The sequence below is a fragment of the Prionailurus bengalensis genome, chromosome C2 (assembly GCF_016509475.1).
Source record: "Prionailurus bengalensis isolate Pbe53 chromosome C2, Fcat_Pben_1.1_paternal_pri, whole genome shotgun sequence".
Lineage (NCBI taxonomy): Eukaryota > Metazoa > Chordata > Mammalia > Carnivora > Felidae > Prionailurus > Prionailurus bengalensis.
In genome coordinates this window covers 77,340,851-77,358,973 of record NC_057350.1, presented here as the reverse complement: position 1 = coordinate 77,358,973, position 18,123 = coordinate 77,340,851, and the positions used below count along the sequence as shown (strand labels likewise).

General features: G+C 38.6%; 1 protein-coding gene across 2 annotated transcripts in view; it reads left to right on the top strand.

The window, feature by feature from the left end:
- CCDC50 (coiled-coil domain containing 50) overlaps positions 1–18,123 on the top strand; it is a 72,593-nt gene that overhangs the window by 15,619 nt on the left and 38,851 nt on the right. For both annotated transcript variants that reach the window (XM_043594583.1, XM_043594582.1), the window contains exons 2-4: positions 11,610–11,672; positions 12,484–12,610; positions 16,861–16,951. In XM_043594583.1, coding sequence (XP_043450518.1) covers positions 11,610–11,672; positions 12,484–12,610; positions 16,861–16,951 — 281 coding nt within the window. The remainder of the gene's footprint in view (positions 1–11,609; positions 11,673–12,483; positions 12,611–16,860; positions 16,952–18,123) is intronic.

Here is an 18,123-nt window from a genome sequence, read left to right as displayed (position 1 = left end):
TCTGGGGAGGCATTCTCCTAGATTCTAAGAAAGTACCCATGATCTCAAGATATCTTACAGAAAAACACATTTCTAGTGGGTAAACATGACCAATTATTGAGCATATGGCAGCATATCAGAGTAGAATTCCAAAAATCTCAAGGTTTACCCATTTGTTTTTTATTCATACTTTTAGATTTATATAATCCAAGCTTACTGGAAATGTTGTAGACTTCTGGCAGATGGTTATCAGAGTGAAAGTGTGAGTAGTACAATTTGCTTTAAGGGAGCAAGATTCTAAGAGAATCTTTTTACCATGTCTACTTAATCCCATGACCACTACTTGAAATAAAGTTTTGGGGGGCAATTTTGAGTATTACTCTTGATTTCTTGAAATTGAAATGTGTTTACTAATCCTAATAGGAAAAAAATGCTAAAGTATCTACTTGCAGAAGAGAAGTTGAAAGTGGAAATATCTGACTCAAGGGTAAACAGAATGTGCAGTAGCTAGTACTTAAGGAAACTCTTCTTGTCATATGAAGCCAATAAACCAAAATGGTTTTCTTTCCTTGGTGTAAACTTGTACTTAAGCTGGGTTGGATGTGATCTTTTGGGTTTTAATGGGCATGACTGGGTTTATCCTACAGGGGTTTAAGGAGATGGGTGGCTTTTCTTTCTAGGCTAAGGCAAACAGAGAAACCAACACCATTTGAGGGCTGCCAAACCATCTGAGGGCTTGTTTAAGTGCCAGGAAAAGTGCCATTCAAATATTGGAACAAGAGAAGGTCGGAGTTTCTTTAGGGATACGTGCAATCAAAATAAAAGCAATAAATTCTTACAGTCTGGATATTCTTACTGGAAACTGGCTTTGAAAAAAAAAAAACCCTGTCTGCTACTGTTTATCTAAGGGTATTTAAGTATTTTGGGTATTTTGAGGACTGTTTGTGGTTATCAAGGGTCTTTTGTTTTCTACATAGAAAGTCTGACTATCTCCATCAAAATAATTTGTGAATATGTATTTTTAAATATATACATTTCCTGCAGTACTCAAGTCCTTAACAGTGGTCGTTATCACTCTGTCATTTCAGGTGAGCAAACGTAAGTTATATTACTTTGTTCGGGATTATTCATCTAGTGAGTGTTAGAGCCAGGACTGTAATCAAAGTGAGAGTACTCTTGGTTATACCATACAGTATCCTTATGCAGTGAGTATTCACTGAGTACCAGTGTTCTGTGTAGTGTATTGGAGAAAACACTGTGTAAAGAGTTTCATCGTTTTCTAAGTGTAATTTTGCTAGTCTTTTTATGGTCAAATATGAAATTTTATAAATCCATTTAAAAAGTAAACTGAATCATTTTAAAGCAGGAGTTATTTCTTTTAAATCTTTTATGATATCAAAAGTAATTATTTATTTAGCTGCTGTGTAAATTCATATATTCCTGAATTGTTCTGAAGTGGAGCACCCATGTAAAATACAATTGTTCTTTAAGGAATTCACCAAAGATAGTAAACTTAGGAGATCATCTCCATTTTTGATCAGTTTTATTTTCAAGGTCATTTGAGATTCACAGGTACACATTGGCTAATCAGAATGCAGAGTTCTTCAGTAAGTGTTTGGTAAGTAAGTATTAGCGATCTGGTGGGTTTATTCAGTAGCAGGTGTATTTCCCAGAATTTAATTGCTTTAACTGTATTTAAAATCAGTTCACTTGCCTTTCTAAGTGGAGCTTTGCTCCTTTGTTTCTGTGACTATATGTGCACAGTTGCTGTAGAGCAACTTTTGATTCTTTCACTCTGGTGAAGTCAGCAAAACTACCATCGCTTTAGGACTAAAGAAAAAGAAACAGGTGAAATACCATACAGGAATTTTGAAGATAAATCAATGGTTAACACAAAACCAATAATATATTCAAAACCCTTTCTTGTCCATACTGGTAAAGTAAGTTACATCTGTTGGCCTAAAATACTATGTGTGTGCGCCTGTGTGTGCTCATACACACATACACAAATGATTGAAATGGCTTTAAATGCTACTGAGTAGTCTAATTGTCTAAATTATCAGTAACCTATCTATCACACTGTGATTATTGTTAGAGCAGTGCTGTCCAATAGAACTTGTCTGATGGTGGAAATGTTCTATATTCCACACTGTCCAAAATGGTAGGCATCAACCCCATATGGCTATTTAGCCCTGAAAATGTGGCTTGTGAGACTGAGGAACTGAATTTTCAAAATTTAATTTTAGTTAATTTGAAGAAATTGCTACATGTGAGTAATGGCTACCATTTATATTGTGGGGAAAAACAAATTGTGACCCTGGTGGATGGAATAATAATGATGAATCAATAGAACATACAAATTTGGTCTAGTTTAAGGCAATCTTTTCTAACATCTGTTCCAATATTGGATGTTGTAGATGTACATCATATGGGGTTTTGAAGGGTCTTACTCGTGGTCACTTGGTAGGACTGCAAGGACAGAAAGAACCCAAGCGCCAGTTTGTTGGGAACTCAGATGAAGTGACCTCTAGGTTGAGCTCATTTTGAGATTAAGGGATGCTTCTTGAGAAGAAAGGAAGCTCAGTTTCAGGGATTTGCATTGGTATCTAGATCTGCATTTTCTGAAAATAGATAAAGTCTGAGTTGTCACTTTTCTAGAGCAACTTTTTTTGTTATTGCCAACACAGAAAAGTTTGGCTTCAGAGTACCAATCCACAAAGTTGATGCCTGCAAACCCAGAAAGCCTGTGAGATTGTGTTTGCGGGGTTTTTATCCTTTATGGTAACTTGAGTCAGATACTTCCTTATGGAAAGCTTTATGTGACAGTTCTACCAGGATGAGTCAATACTGCCCTGTTTCCGCCCTGCCACCTCCCCTCTCCCCCCACCCATGTTTTCACTGTTCCTCTCACCCTCAATCTTTTGCTCTGTCAAATGGAAATTCCTGACTCAGCCATTTTCACTTTTCCAATAAGTTACCCAGTTACTCTGTGGTCTCTGATAATGATGTAGATGGTTTGTGATATTAAAGTAGTACTTCTGATTTGGTGACTTACATTATCTCAGCATTTTCAGAACCCACTTGCCTGCAATCTAGTGTGTCTGTGGTTAGCTATAATATACCTACTTGCCAAACTAGTGGTTTGGGTTACTGGGCTTTTCATTTAACTTCGAATTTGGGGGATTAGAAAAAAAAAATAACTCAGGAACCTATTTTAATAAATTGCATTAGAGTGAAATGTTGGAATTATATTAATTGTTTTGTTTTTTAAAATGTCTCCTTACTGTGCTCAGTCTTGTGCTTTTATTGAAGATGTGTGTGCGTGTAGGCACACGTTTAAAACTCATACTTGAACTATTGATGATATCCATTATGTAACTTAGTGCTTCCTATTTAAGTTGCAGCATGACAACAGTTTAGTTGCATATTTGCTGCTAGTAAAACATTTCTATCCAGTGACGAACTGGTGTTATTTCTTTTTTTAGGTCATGAAAACTGAGCAACTTTTCATATTTCCCTGCTTGCTTTGGTTCTCAGGAAGATCAGATACAAATTTGGGGACTTATATGGACTTTATTTTTGCTAGCATACTTTTTCCCTTAATAACGATAACAAAAAACTTTCATTCTCAAATGACTCAGGACACTAACTCCAAGATTCTGAAAATTCCTATCGGCACCTTAGCATACATTGCATTCTCTGCTTCAAAATGCCACATTCATCTTATGTATCCTGCTGGGTTGTTTAGCTTAACACGTATAACCTCATCTATGTTGTCATTTTTCATAGCCTTGGGGTCTCATCTTGGAAGTACCACTTCATTGACTATGTGATCCTTGGCATTGTTATTCCAACTCTCCAAGCCATCATTTCTTCAGAAATTGAGTGATAATGTTTAATTGTGGTGTAAAACGACCAACAGTTGACCACCTGCCTGAATGGACTACCTTTATAGATATTCTAGGATTCTTTCAGCTTCTATCCATTACTATACATATAATATATCCAAAATTTGGGGGATGGAAGCAGAAACCCTTTACTGTCATTTTAGGTAATGTCAGTAGACATGCAGCTCCTTAGCCTTTTTCAGGTGTGCTGGAAGGTGAGGATGGCTCACACCTGCAAATAATGCAATTTTTCACGGTATGTCATTTGTATTAATCACCATTTTTCTTAGGAGCCCTCATTTCCACATTTATTTGAAAATCATTATCTCAGGCACTGGGATAAATGTTGGAGAGAAAATGATCCATAATATTTTTCCTGCCTTTCAAGGATCTTGAATGTATGCTGGGGAAACAGATGGGTAAATTAATTATAATATGATTAGTGCTACCGTACTATATTTACTATATGCTGTGAAATCACTGGGGGAAATATAGCATAGGTAAATCTGCTGGGTGTGTGAGAGTCCATTGTGATGGTTTTGGTTTTATTCTATAAGATTGGATTAGTAGAGAAATGACATTAGAATGAGGGTTTGAAGACTGATTATGATTTTTTTAGATAGTGGAGAGGTGCCTCAGGTAGATAGAACAGGTTTGTGCCCTGCCCCCAGTGTGTGTAATGGTGACTAAGCTTCCTTCAACTTGCAGGATGCTCCCATTCTCTGTGTCCCATACCCACACCAACCAACTAAAACATAAACAAAACCCAGTAACCATAAAAATCCCCAAATAGTTGAAACATTGGTTAATGATACTTGACTCAATCACTTGTACAAAGTGTGGATGAAAGTGTTTGTCTTTCAAAAAGGAATTGTAGAAGCCTGTGTGCATTTTTCAGGTAGTTTAGTAAAGGGGGGGGGGGGTGTGGTAATAATTCTACTAAAGATAAATATTCCAGAAACGTGGATCTGGTTTAATGATATTACGCGTCTCTTATCAGAAGGATCCTCTATCTTCCAGACAGATGGAATAACCATAGTATATGGGATAGAACAGGGGATTTGGAGACTTGATCAGAATAATAGCCCTGCCATTGACTTCGTCTAGGAACAAAGTAAATGAGGATGGAAGGCCTGTGTCATTTACTAGTGTTTTGTCAGCCCAAATTAGGTGCCACTCTCCTTCTTCTGTCATACTGTACTTGGATTTTGTTAATTTCAACAGGATGAACATCTAGGACATTAAAAGTCAGAGAAGGAGCAAAAGTTTCAGTTACCCTTTATTCCCTAGTAAATTAATTGTTCAGACATTACTGAGATCTTATTCCCATCGTTTCAATTTCCTGCCTGAATGGGAAGTTTCAGTTGTCAGAGTGGTCAGTGATTCAAAGCTATGTATGCTATTTTAGGACCATAATTGGGGCAGATGGTTACGAGAGTGTCCATAGTCCATAACTGAGCATACCTAAGAAGCTCCCGAGCTGACGGTGGTAGTAATGGGGGGTGAGGGTTGGTTTTGGTGTTGTTATTAGTGATGGTGATATTGATATCCTCTTGGTCCCTATATACGTAAAATTTGTTGGGGATGAAAATGTCAAGGACTTGGCATTAGGATGATAGCTGTTCGTAGTTTTTCCTGCATTCTGTTCTCTTTTACTCAGGCAGTTTTATTAGAGCTTTAAATAAAGAAAAGAGACCCTTCTTTAATAAATTAGGGAGACATTCCTTTTGAGGGGCAACAAACAAAGGCATAGGGGTTTACACATGTTATTTCTTTGTACAAATTGTCTTTAACATCTCTTGGACACATTATTCTGAAATTTATTAATACTCTCTTTGCAAATGGAGAAAATCTCATTGATACTGGATGGAGAGTAGGGGAGATGGGGCAAGCTGGTTAGATCCCAAAGGGAAATTTTCCTTGGAATTTTCCACCATTGTCACACACAGCTTAGGGTTTTTCTTGCACATCACCCAGGAAACACTGTGAAATGAAAAGAACTTTTTATTGCCCTTGTCTTTCAGAATTGAATACAGGCTGACTGTGATTGCCAGAGACTTATTCTTGGGAGACAGTGAGACAAAATAAACAATATCCCCCATTTTATTGCTCTATTTGGGGCCCTGGAACCCACCTTCTGAGCACATGTGCCATCCTTACCTAAATTCTGTTGTATCCACAATTTCAAACAACCTAATGCATATTTGTTTTATTTTATTTACTATTTAATAATATCAACTCTTTTCTTACGTAGTGAAATATAGACTCATTACTTCTTCCAGGTTTGGTTTCCAATTCATTTGTTCATTTGTTGGGCAATCTTGGTCAAGTCACTTTATTTCTCTGAGCCTTAGTTTTCTTATAAATAAAATGAGAATATTGGTAAAACCTTTACCTTCAGGTAATTAGGAGGAATGTATATGAAAGTGCATTGTAATCAATAAAGTGCTGTATCAATGTCAACTGTAGCTGCCTGTCATTACCAAACTTTTCAACATAGAATATGTGTCTGGAACATCATCCTCATTCATAGAGGCTGTTTTCATGTGTACAGAACAAAGGAAAACAAGTATCATCCCTGTTCTCAAATCAATGAGTATGTATTCCATCTGTTGCTAATAGCATTCACACAAAAATAGGATAATTCACAAATTATACCAGGACATAAAAGGCAGTACAGACACAGTTGAAAGAAATAGTTGCTAGTGAATGTATTATTAATTCAGGCATTTGTATGTGGGTGGAAGCTTGTAAAGACTGAGTCATAGGAATTGTATTTTCAGAAAGTTTGGGGTGTGAGTACAAGAAGGACAGAAGGGGAATGACTTCTTCACTCTTCTGGTTTGTGAGAGTTAATTGCCTCCCCATCTAGAATGCCCATTCCCTCTGCCCATAGGAATTTTAACCTTTTGAAATTCATTCTGTATGTTAGCTACTTTAAGGTTTCTTGATATCTCTGAGTCACTGCTATTACTTACAACTACCTCCAGTTCATAGCAAGCACATTTCCTCCATTATTTATGCCTTCAAAGAGTTTTCTGTAGCTCTTTATAGCATTTATCAAATTATATTATGTTTATGTACCTTTCTGTCATCTCTACTTTCGTGATGGCTTGGAAATGACTTATTTATCGCAAGAGAGCTCAGCAAATGTTTGTTTACTAGGTACATACTATGTCATTTGTGTATTTAGGGGGATCCACAAATGAATGAAAATCACCTTTTTCTTCAAGGAAAATGGATGGGGGGAGAATGTGTGTGTGTGTGTGTGTGTGTGTGTGTGTGTGTACACACACACATATATATATTTTTCAAATATATATCCTACTTCCTATTTCTGAAATTTGCTTGGTTTAATGTAAACTAAATCATTGTATACTTATATGTATATATATGGATTAAAAAACACAAACTATTTCATTTAGTGGGAATGGAGAAGGTTTCTAGTTTTTATTTAAATGATATCTGAAAGTTTTACAAGTCTCTGTAATGCTGTTGTAACAACAGAGCTTAATTCTATTTATAAAATTGTTTTCTTCTTTTGGCTATGGAAGTTTCACTGTTTTTTGACTTTATTGGCCAGTGTTTCTTCATTTCTTTTTCAATTAATGAATATCTATTGAAGTCTCATTACATGCTACATCCAGTGCATATAGAATTGTGTGGAAGGTACAGAGATTAGTCCCACAAGGCCCCTGCCCTGAAGAGTTTGCAACTGGTCACGGAGACAGCTGTCTATTTACGTTGAAGGATAAAATGTGTTTCTTTCTGTTGATGCTCTTCAAAAGCAAGGAGGTAGAGTTACATGATTAGTTTTCAAAACAGACTTAGCTACCACACCTTAATTTTGGGGAAAATGTTTGGGGTCAGAGGGAGGAGGCTTACAGGACCATTGAAGTTTGGATGGGAATGGAGAGGAATGATGGAATGGCTCTAATGGCAAGATCAGCTTGAAATTTGAGGGAGTGAAAGTGAACATGGGAGGGACAAAGTCTGAGAAGTGGGAGGGTAGGCATTCAGGGTCCAATGATACAGCTTAAGTGTGCCTGCAGGGAAAGGTGGTGAGATGAATTGATGCTGTTTATCCTTCTATACTGCTTATACTGTTTACTTCAAAGTAGAGCAGATTAGGGAAGGAGCAAAGATCCAGGCTCTGAATTTGGCCTGGCTGTGAAATGTTTTCTGTAATTCCCAGTCTGGTTACTGATTTACAAAGGTGGCTGGATGTGTGGTTGTTTTCCAGCTTGTGTTAAGAGTCATGATTCAGAGTGTACAGAGGCACATCTAGAAAGGAACTAGAGTGGATGCAGAAGAAACTGGAGTGAACATGTAATACTTGGCATAAATGAGATCATGCATTTGGAAGTTCTCAGTAAACTCTGAAATGCTAACTCGGTGTATTGACAATACAATTCTGTGTATGAGTGTGTGCACTTGCTTTAGTCATTGAAGATCTTCTAGATTCTCTTCTCACTCAAACCCTAACCCATATGCGCTGTAAGAAGATTTAGGATCAAATAACAATGATACTTCATTCTTGCTGGTTAAATACTAAGAAGTCATTGAGAAGAGTCATTGTTATGGTAACCGGTAATTCATAAACTCCTTGCACCTGCTATGTTACGGCAACTATGTCTTTATGTTTATGGTTTAGCAGCATATGCTATTGATGGAATTAAAGATGTGGATTTAAAAAGAAAAGGTTTGTGTTGTAGAATTTTAAAATGCAGTGTGTAAAAAATTACAAAAAACAAAAGAAATACAGAAAACCCAGGGTGCCTGGGTGGCTCAGTCAGTTGAGCGTCTGACTTTGGCTCAGGTCATGATCTCACTGCTCCTGATTTCGAGCCCTGCATCGGGCTCTGTGCTGACAGCTCAGAGCCTGGAGCCTGCTTCGGATTCTGTGTCTCCCTCTCTCTGCCCCTCTCCTGCTCATGCTCTGTCTCTTTCTGTCTCAAAAATAAATAAACATTAAAAAAATGTAAAAAAAAAAAAATACATAAACCCATGATCCTGCCACCCAAATTTAATAGATGTTAATATTTGCCTTATTTGCTTTAGTCTTCTCTGTTTTGTTTGTAAGTCAATAGAACGTCTGATATAGCGAAGGCACTCCTGCTCTTTGACTCTCTTTGTAGATGAGCACGATTCAATTCTAAATTCAGTTTGTGTCAGTGCTGTATATTAAAAACATATTTTTATTACAGGTGTATGCATCCATAAACATTATGTTTTAATGTTGCACTGACTAAAACAAAAATATAAAATTATTGCAGTTCTTCACATGGTTATCCACATGGAAACCTGCAATGATTTTATAATCTTTTATTCAGTATGACCTTAAACATGTATAAAATATATTGTTTGGCATAACTTTCTGCCTTGGTAACATAAATTGAAGTGGCTTTTAAGTTTTTTTGACCATAATCTGCAGGGTGTTGTATGTTTTACAGTGTAACCTAATACATATATACAGCTGTGTGTGTGTGTGTGTGTGTGTGTGTGTGTACACGTATGTGTGAGTTTTGTGTGAGTAAAACTGAAAAAGTTTCTCCATTCCATGGTTTCGACTGTGTGTTTTACTCTGTTTCCTAGCCTATTCATTTCTAGACTTAGTAAATTGATTTTATGACCTAATAATAGGTTGACATCCATGATTTGAAAAATATTAATCTCAACAATTAATCTAATCTTATCTAAAATTAATACGGGACATTAGTATACAGACATAAGCCTTTGCAGTATAATAAAAGTGCTTCAAATAATAAAGCAACCTAATAAAATAGCATTCTTCTGCACAAGATTTGATTACATTCATTTTGTCTAATTCATTCTGAATATTTGTTTTCTGTGAACTAAATCCATACATGTCTTAGCCATTTGATCAATTACTATTAATTCACTAGGCATGTTAGGGAGTGCATGTTAGTCAGTATAGAATATCTCCTTTCAGTCTGTTGTGACCTCTTGGTTTGCCTGGAATCCCAGAGGGCTGTCATGGTGTCAGGAAAGGAAAGAGCTCTTGCTGGCTCAGATACTGACTTCTAACCTTGTCACCAACAAACTGTATATAGTCTTGATAACTCTTTTCTTCCGTCTGGCCCTCATTTTCCTCACCAATTAATCGAATGAGTTAATTAGCTCATCTTGAAAGAACTTTCATTCTGTGAAACATAGGGTAGCTAGGACCTGGGCCACAAAGTTGTTAGAATTTGCTGAGAATATATCAGATGTAAAAGAACAGGACTTTCTCCTGGAATTACAAGTTTTGCAGTTGCAAGAAGTAAGCAGGCCATATGTTGTTTAAATGGTTCTTGGGCAGAAATGATTCCCCAATTGTAAAACCATTTCAGAGTAAGCTTAATGTCTCTAGGATCTACCTACTTTTTTATTGTTATTTCTCAGGGACAGGGCTGGCTATGTCAATGTATATGTATGTGAGCATATATAAGTGCTAAGAATGGCAAAGGATTGTTTCTTTATTCCATTTCAGTTAAATGTCTTCATAGGCAAATTCAAAGCTGCAGAAAGAAATCTATAAACTCTGGTAACTTTACGGGACAGTTTCATGAGTCCTACATGTTGTAGTAGTTTGTGGCTTTAGGGAATTTTCCTTTTTCATGTGAGTTACATGTTTGAAATAGAGTAAGAACATATCACCTAAATTACATGTCCTTCATACAAACAAAAGGCACATTTCATGATAAGAGTTCTTTATGAGTATTGTTTTGTGTATGTTTGTTTTAAGAAACAGGAGTTTAAATTGCAGTTTGGGGTGGACCTTGGAGACCATCTCTTCCCATTTGCTCCTAAAAAGATAGACCAGAGAATGTTCTTGCCTCAATCTCCCAATCGAGGTGACAGTAGGGGCAGGTTCCTGTATCCTCTAAGCTTCCCATATCCTTTTTGTATGCAGATTCTTTTTAGGAAGCTCTACATTTACCGAGACCTAGGGGAGCTAGTTCTAACTCCTGTCTGAAGGTGTGGTCCCATTAAAGAAGTGATTATCCTGAAATAGAAATCTGTTCCTACCCGAGGGACTAATAAAGGTGTGTTTTTCCTTAGGGGCAGCAGGATAGATGTAAGTCTCTGGGAGAGGATTCCCTCAACCCTAGATGGTTGAGGCAAAGGCTAGATTTCTTTTAACTCCTTTGACTATGCAAGAACTCAGCTTTCTCTTAGCTAACAGTATGCAGAAAGTTCTTGTCTCTTGTATTATGGCCACAATACTTGCCCTCTCTTTTTAGATGTGGATTAGAATTTCTGGACCTATGGGGCACCTGGGTGGCTCAGTTGTTTGAATGTCTGACTTTGGCTCAGGTCATGATCTTGTGGTTCATGAGTTCGAACCCCACATTGGGCTTGATGCCGTCAGCCTGTCAGCACAGAGCCTGCTTTGAATCCTCTGCCTCCCCTCCCCTGCTTGCACTCTCCCATAAATAAATAAATTAAAAAAAATTTCTGGACTTATGGGTTCTGATTCTGTGGTTAATATCCTTAGGTCAGAGACCAGAGCTAACCATTACTTTGTGATGCCCTGTGCTTGGCACTGAGCAGGTACTGTGGATGTTTGTGAATGAAGACTTTGTATTAACTAGTCACTATTTTGCACTGCATGTTATAAAGCTGATAATCCTAAAATAGTAGAATTGATTTTTGAAGTAAACAAAATTCTTTTTTTTAACATATTAAAATACTACCATTGAACCTTCTTGTCTGCTTTTCCTCCTTCATCCTCTGCAGTGTGCCGAGATTTTGCTGTCTTAGAGGACCACACCCTGGCCCACAGCCTGCAAGAACAAGAGAGTGAGTAATGGCCCTCATTATGTTCCTTCTGTTTTCTCTTTCAGTAGTAGCTCCAGGCAGGTTTCTTTGGGTGAGGCAGGGAGAGAGAACAGAGTCACCAGGCCTACTTTCCATCAGTCCTGAGGGATTTATCTAGGCAAGTGCCACCTGGGTGGAAAATGAAGTTCTGGGTATTTTAAGATGTAACAGCTGCCAGGGATTAGGAGACTTTGGGTATATGGGAGGAAAAGCGGCGCGTGAACCTTTCCCTTGCCTTAGTATTGTTAGGAGGGAGATACTATCTGGCATCTGTTCTTCCCCTAGAAGAGGGGCCTGAACATCTTTGCAGACATTGGAAGTATCTAGGTTGTGGCCTTTTCTCAATATTTATGTAGGTAATTATGGAAACTAAACCTAAGTTATGTGTGTTACACAGAAGTACGTATTTGCAAATATGTAATTTGGGAATCATTAATTCCTGTGTCAATACAAAAAGTAAGTATTGAAAATGTTTATAAATAGAGTGACAGCTTGTGGAGCAGAAGGAGCCCTGGCCTTGGTTTTAGAGTATTGGTGTGGAAATCCTGTCACTGCTGCTGTTTTGCCATGTGACCAGGGGCAAGTTACTTAACCTTTTTGATACTCATTTTACTTAATGGAAAGAGAAGAGGAATAATTCCTTTGCTGCCTGTTATATAGCATTATTGAAAGCATAAAATGAAGTCATGGATGTGAAGCTCTTTTTAATGGAAAAACCCTTCTTAAGTTATCCTGAGACGTATTATTAACCAGACGAAACATTGTGATTCCTCTCTTCAATCTCTCCGTCCAGTTGAACATCATTTGGCCTCGAATATTCAGCGGAACCGTTTGGTCCAGCATGATCTCCAGGTGGCTAAGCAGCTTCAGGAGGAAGATCTGAAAGCTCAGGCTCAGCTCCAGAAGCGCTACAAAGACCTGTGAGGATTTGGGGGTGGGCGGGAGGCATGCTGGGACTGGTTTTCCCTGTGGAGCCAGGGAAGGGAAGAAGAGTGTGTCTGTCCCTCTCATGCCTGTCACTGTTAGATTACAAATCCTATAGTGGCTAGCCCACAGTTTTCTTTGGTCTGAAATTTTTGTTGTTGTTGGAATACTTCATAGGTTTGGGGACAAGTGGATTCTGGTATGACTCTCAGCACGTTTAACTGTTGGACTTTGAGCATTTCGATCCACCTCTCTGAGTCTGTATTCCTTCCCTATAGCATGTGGAAAATAATCTCTGTTCCCTTTGCCTCATAGGTTGGTTGGGGGATCCAGTGAAATACTGGATATCAAAGAACTTTATGAGTTGTATTGGATTCCTTTACTCTTGCGTGGTTGATGTTTGCTGCTCTTATTTTCCTTGAACCTCTTTTGCTTTTCAGGGAGAGGCAGGATCTTCTGGAAAGCTCTGAAATACACACTCATTCTCTTTATAACTTCAGCATCTGACAGACATTCTTTCCTCAGTCTCCTCCTGTAATAGTTCGGTAAATGAAAAGATCATATCCAAGGTCTCTTCCAGCACAATGACTTACTTTTTTCCACTGTTTTAAAAGCTCAGAGGGTGCATTTCTTATTTGAGAGTGACCCCTGTATCTAAATCTCTGTGTAATCCCCTATATCTAAATGGTGGATTTAACCACAAGGTATTGTTTTGAGGGGAAAGGGTAGAGGGAGAAGTAAAGGGCCCCCACAGTTTACTGTAGTTCATGTTCAAATAAACAGGAAAGCCTATCATTTTTACTGTCTTTGAGGAAGGGTTTGCCTTTCTGGTTTATTATTTGTAGAAAGAACTTTAGTCATCCTTTTGTTCAGCTTCCTTATTTTGTAAATAAACACTCTTACTGACTCTTGCTATACCTGTCACCATGAAAGGCGCTGGAGACCACAGATAGGAACAAAATATAGCTGTTGCCTTTAAGAGCCTCAGAATAAAACTCTGAGGCTTTTGAAATCTACAGAGACTGGTGTAAGCCACAGAGAATTAAATAATACATTTAATGCCAGTGAAGAAAGGAGAGACTGGGAAAACCATTCTAACACAGGTGATGTATTTAATCTGAGCCTTGATGGTTAAATTAGAAGTTCATAGTGCTAGCTGAAGGAAACCATTCTAGCCAGAGGGAGTAATAGGGAAGGGAAGAGGTTAAAGAACCTGGAATCTCATGGTAGCTACAAGATGTTCAGTATTGCTGGAGTGTAGTGTGTGATTAAGGGCATGGGTTAGGGCATGAGGCCAGAAAAGTAGTCAAAAACTGGACCAAAAGTTATGCTTTTAGGAATTTAGATTTTGTAGATGTTATATTATAAACAGAGAACCATTGAAAGAGTTTTAGATTTTCATTTTGGGATCTACTCTGGGGGATGGGTAGATAAAGGATTGTAGGGGACAAGACTGAAGACAGCTTTGAAGTGGTCAAATTAAGAGATGACAAGGCTTGATTGGAGGGTAATGCTCATGGAATAAGAAGAGAGAGATTTGAGAGGTGTGGAGGTTTGGGGTCATAACCAGAGTTAAGATGAGAGCCAGAGGGGTGCCTGGGTGGCTCAACCCTCCAGCTCTTGATTTCATTTCAGGTAGGTCATGATCTCACAGGTTTGTAAATTCGAGCCCCACATCAGCCTCTACACTGACAGTGTGGAGCCTGCTTAGGATTCTCTCTTTCCCCCCCTCTCTCTGTCCCTCCTCTGTTCTCTCTGTCTCTCTCAAAATAAATAAACAAAACAAAACACCCCCAGAAAACAAAACAAAAAGATAAGAGCCAGAGCTAGAGTATTCTAGAGTTCTAAACCATTGCCTTTTACATTATTCACAGTGCTTTGCTATCAAGGGCAGTTCTGAGGCTGGTGCAGAAGTTTAAGACCCTGAATTAGGGTAATGATAGTATAATGAGATTATTCAGAGATTATTGAGATAAAACTCTAAATATAAATGAGGATTCAGAGAGTAATGGATTATAGGTCTTAAATTAGAGGAGAGCCAGATATTCTATTTCTGCCTGGGACTTCAGGCTTTTGGAGATACTCCTAGCTGAAATAAGTGGTTAGAAAGGAAGTTGTTCTGATTGTCACACGCTAGCAGTTTTGACAGTTGCACCTCACTGGCTGGATGAAATGCTGTGAATATTAATGAACTGGAAGCTCTTACTCACTCTGCATCCTGGGGCCCCCGTCCACTATCAGGCTTGCCTATTGTTGACAACCCCTTTCTCACGTGATTTTGCTTCCTCGGGATTTTGTGTAATTGTCTGCGTGAACTCGATCTTGTCCTTCGTGGAAATATGATTGGAAGTGATTATCCTCAGCTTAAACCTCACTTCTTTATTTTCTGTACTAGGGAGGACATCTGTGTCACTTGTAACCTTTAACATTTCATTTAGATTTGCCTTCTCTGCTGGGCTTCTTCTTTTTCCCATCTGTTATTATCTTGCATGTAATTAATATTTGCTAACTCCTGTACAGATTTTACCTGAGTTTGAGAGATCCAACTAGAGAAGTCTTTGAAAACTAGGAACATGATTTTGTGTATGATTCTTAATTATTAGAAGTAAGTGAATGAAAAGAGGATATATAAATAAAAATTGTTTTGAGTAGATTTTGTTTCTTTTCAATTCTTTGGTTTGAGTGGTTAAGAGTTCTAAAATATTAGACCTATAAGATTAAGTCATTAAGTCCAAATACTTTTATAGCTGATAAATTGACAAGAGAGGGCATGGCTCATTGACTCTCCGTGGCAGGACCAGAAATCAGGTCTGCAGCTACCTTGTCCAGTGTTTTTCCTACTGATTCTAGGAGAGTCTTGCCATCCCTTACCTGTGCTCTCTTACTTCCTCTTCCTTCCTTTCTGTTTTGTATCAGCATAACACGTGCGTACACGGCCACGTCTCTGTCCACCTGTACCTGCCTGTCTCCAAGCATGTTGGAAGTGACCGTTTCTGTATACAAATGAGGATAATTTCTGCCTCTCAGTTTTGTTGGAAGAGAGAGTATGGGCTTTAATTCCTTAATCACAGTTCAGATTATTGCCCTCCCCAACACTTTCCAGTTTACAAAATGCTGTTTGTTAAACATGGAATAGCCAACCAAGAATGAGATTCATTGAGAGTTTTAAGTTCACTCGGTAGAGAGAGAATGAGAGGGAGAATGAGAATGTTTGTTTAGCAAGAAAACTCCCTCTGTAAGTCACAACTGTAATTTCATTCCAACCTCTTCTTAAGTCGTAAACCCTAAGCATGTTTATGGTCATCCTTCCTAGCTAACAGTTGTGTGTGAAGTTTGGCTTTCCAGAGGTATCAGGTTCTGGAGTTTGAAGCTGCCTATTGACTTTTCTTGACCTGAATCTAGAAGACATGCACTTGTACCCATCTCTGAGATATCCAGTTCTTCTTTTTTGTTTGCATTGCTGTTTTAGAGGTGATCTATTTTGCCCACCAAAATCATCATCTTGGTTCTTCTTCCAAAAAGGATTGTGAGCCTTGACTGCAAAGTGAAGATTTACTCATGTTTGTATCCTCAGTGTCTGAGCATGGTGTCTGTACTATGGCAGGTGTTAAATTTAAGTCCCTGTTCAGTACATGAATGCCAAAACAAGGCAAACTATGGTAGCAGCAGTATTGCAGCATTCGCGTTTCTCGGGGATCTGAGTTTTAAGAAAACTGGCACCAGCCAGAGGGGTGTCTACTGGGAACTGAAGCTGCACGGTATTTTAAGTATTAGTGAAACTGAAAAATACATCTAATTTAAACACTTATAAAAATCATTTTAAAGTCATACCATCACTTCTAGGAGACCAGAGTGACATCTAGTGATTTGTATATCTGTGGACATTAATCTGATAGTTTACGTTTCCTTTGTAAGATCTTGAGAAAGCATGCCTGTCTGTGGAGTGGCCCCAGTATGGTGAGGTGATAAGAGAATTTAGAAAAGGCCTGGGACTTTCCATTGTAGTGTCTGGGGATCAGATTCTGGTTCTGCCACTTGTGTTCTCTGTGCTCTTAGGGAAATGCTGTCACTACTCTGGACCCCAGCTTTTTTATCTGTAACGTGTGACAATATCCACCTCTTTGCATCATTATTGTGAGGATTAAGTGAGATAAAGATTTGCACGGGTTCATAGTATTCAGTAAATTGTATTTTTAAGAAAATTTATTTATTATTTATTCATACTATTTACACCTGTGTTTTTTAGTGAACAACAAGACTGTGAAATTGCTCAGGAAATCCAGGAGAAGCTGGCTATTGAGGCCGAGAGACGACGCATTCAGGAGAAGAAAGACGAGGTACAACTAAGATAATGCCCCTCCACCCCAGCCCTGAGGAAGGGCTGCCTTCTGTATTCATGGACTCAATGCAGGGTTTCCGGATGGGCAGCAGAACTCTCCTCTTTGGTGGTGCACAGTCCAAGTGTTGCCCTCCATGGACCACTGTTTATTGCCCCTCGATAACTTAAGTGAACTCTTCTTAAAGATGATGCTAATTCAACGTAAGAGGTGAATTAGTTTTCTTGGGCTGCTTTAACAATTACCAAAGACTTGAAGTGGTTAAAACAGCAGAAATAGAGTCTCTCACAGTTCTGGAGGCCAGGAATCCAAAATCAAGGTTTTGGTGGGTCCCTGCTGCCTATTGGGAAAGATGCTTCTTTGCCTCTCCCTAGCTTCTGCTGGCTCCTGACAATCATTGGCATTTCTTAGAGTGTCACTGGATCACTTCAGTCTCTGACTCTGTGGTCGGATGGCCTTCTTCCTGTGTCTTTGTGTCCTCTTGTTTTCTTAAAAGGAAACCAGTCATTGGATTGGGGGCCCACCCTCATCTAGTATGATTTTCTCTTAACTAATTACATCTGTAAAGACCCTATTTTTGAATAAGGTCATATTCTGAGGTTCTTAGTAGAAATTACTTTTTGGGGGGCACTATTCAAACCATACAGGGTGTTTGTTTGTGGGTTATTTGTGCAGTCTTTTTTTTTTTTAATTTTTTTTTTTAATTTTTTTTTTCAACGTTTATTTATTTTTGGTACAGAGAGAGACAGAGCATGAACGGGCGAGGGGCAGAGAGAGAGGGAGACACAGAATCGGAAACAGGCTCCAGGCTCTGAGCCATCAGCCCAGAGCCCGACGCAGGGCTCGAACTCACGGAACGCGAGATTGTGACCTGGCTGAAGTCGGACGCTTAACCGACTGCGCCACCCAGGCACACCTATTTGTGCAGTCTTGAGAGAGGGAGAGCAGACCTGTGTGTAGTCTGAACACAAGTCAGGGCGTGTCAATCGTGAGAGGCCAGGGGCCACCAGTGCTCTCACTCTTTGCTGTTCATGGCTTCATTCTCCTGTGATGCGCTGCCTCAAGGAAGTAATCAGTTTAATTCTGTATATATTTTTAAATTGTATTGTTTTTAAAGTTGAAAATGACTACAAGTAGCAGCAGTGTTTTTTGGTAAGGAGACTTGAATTTGC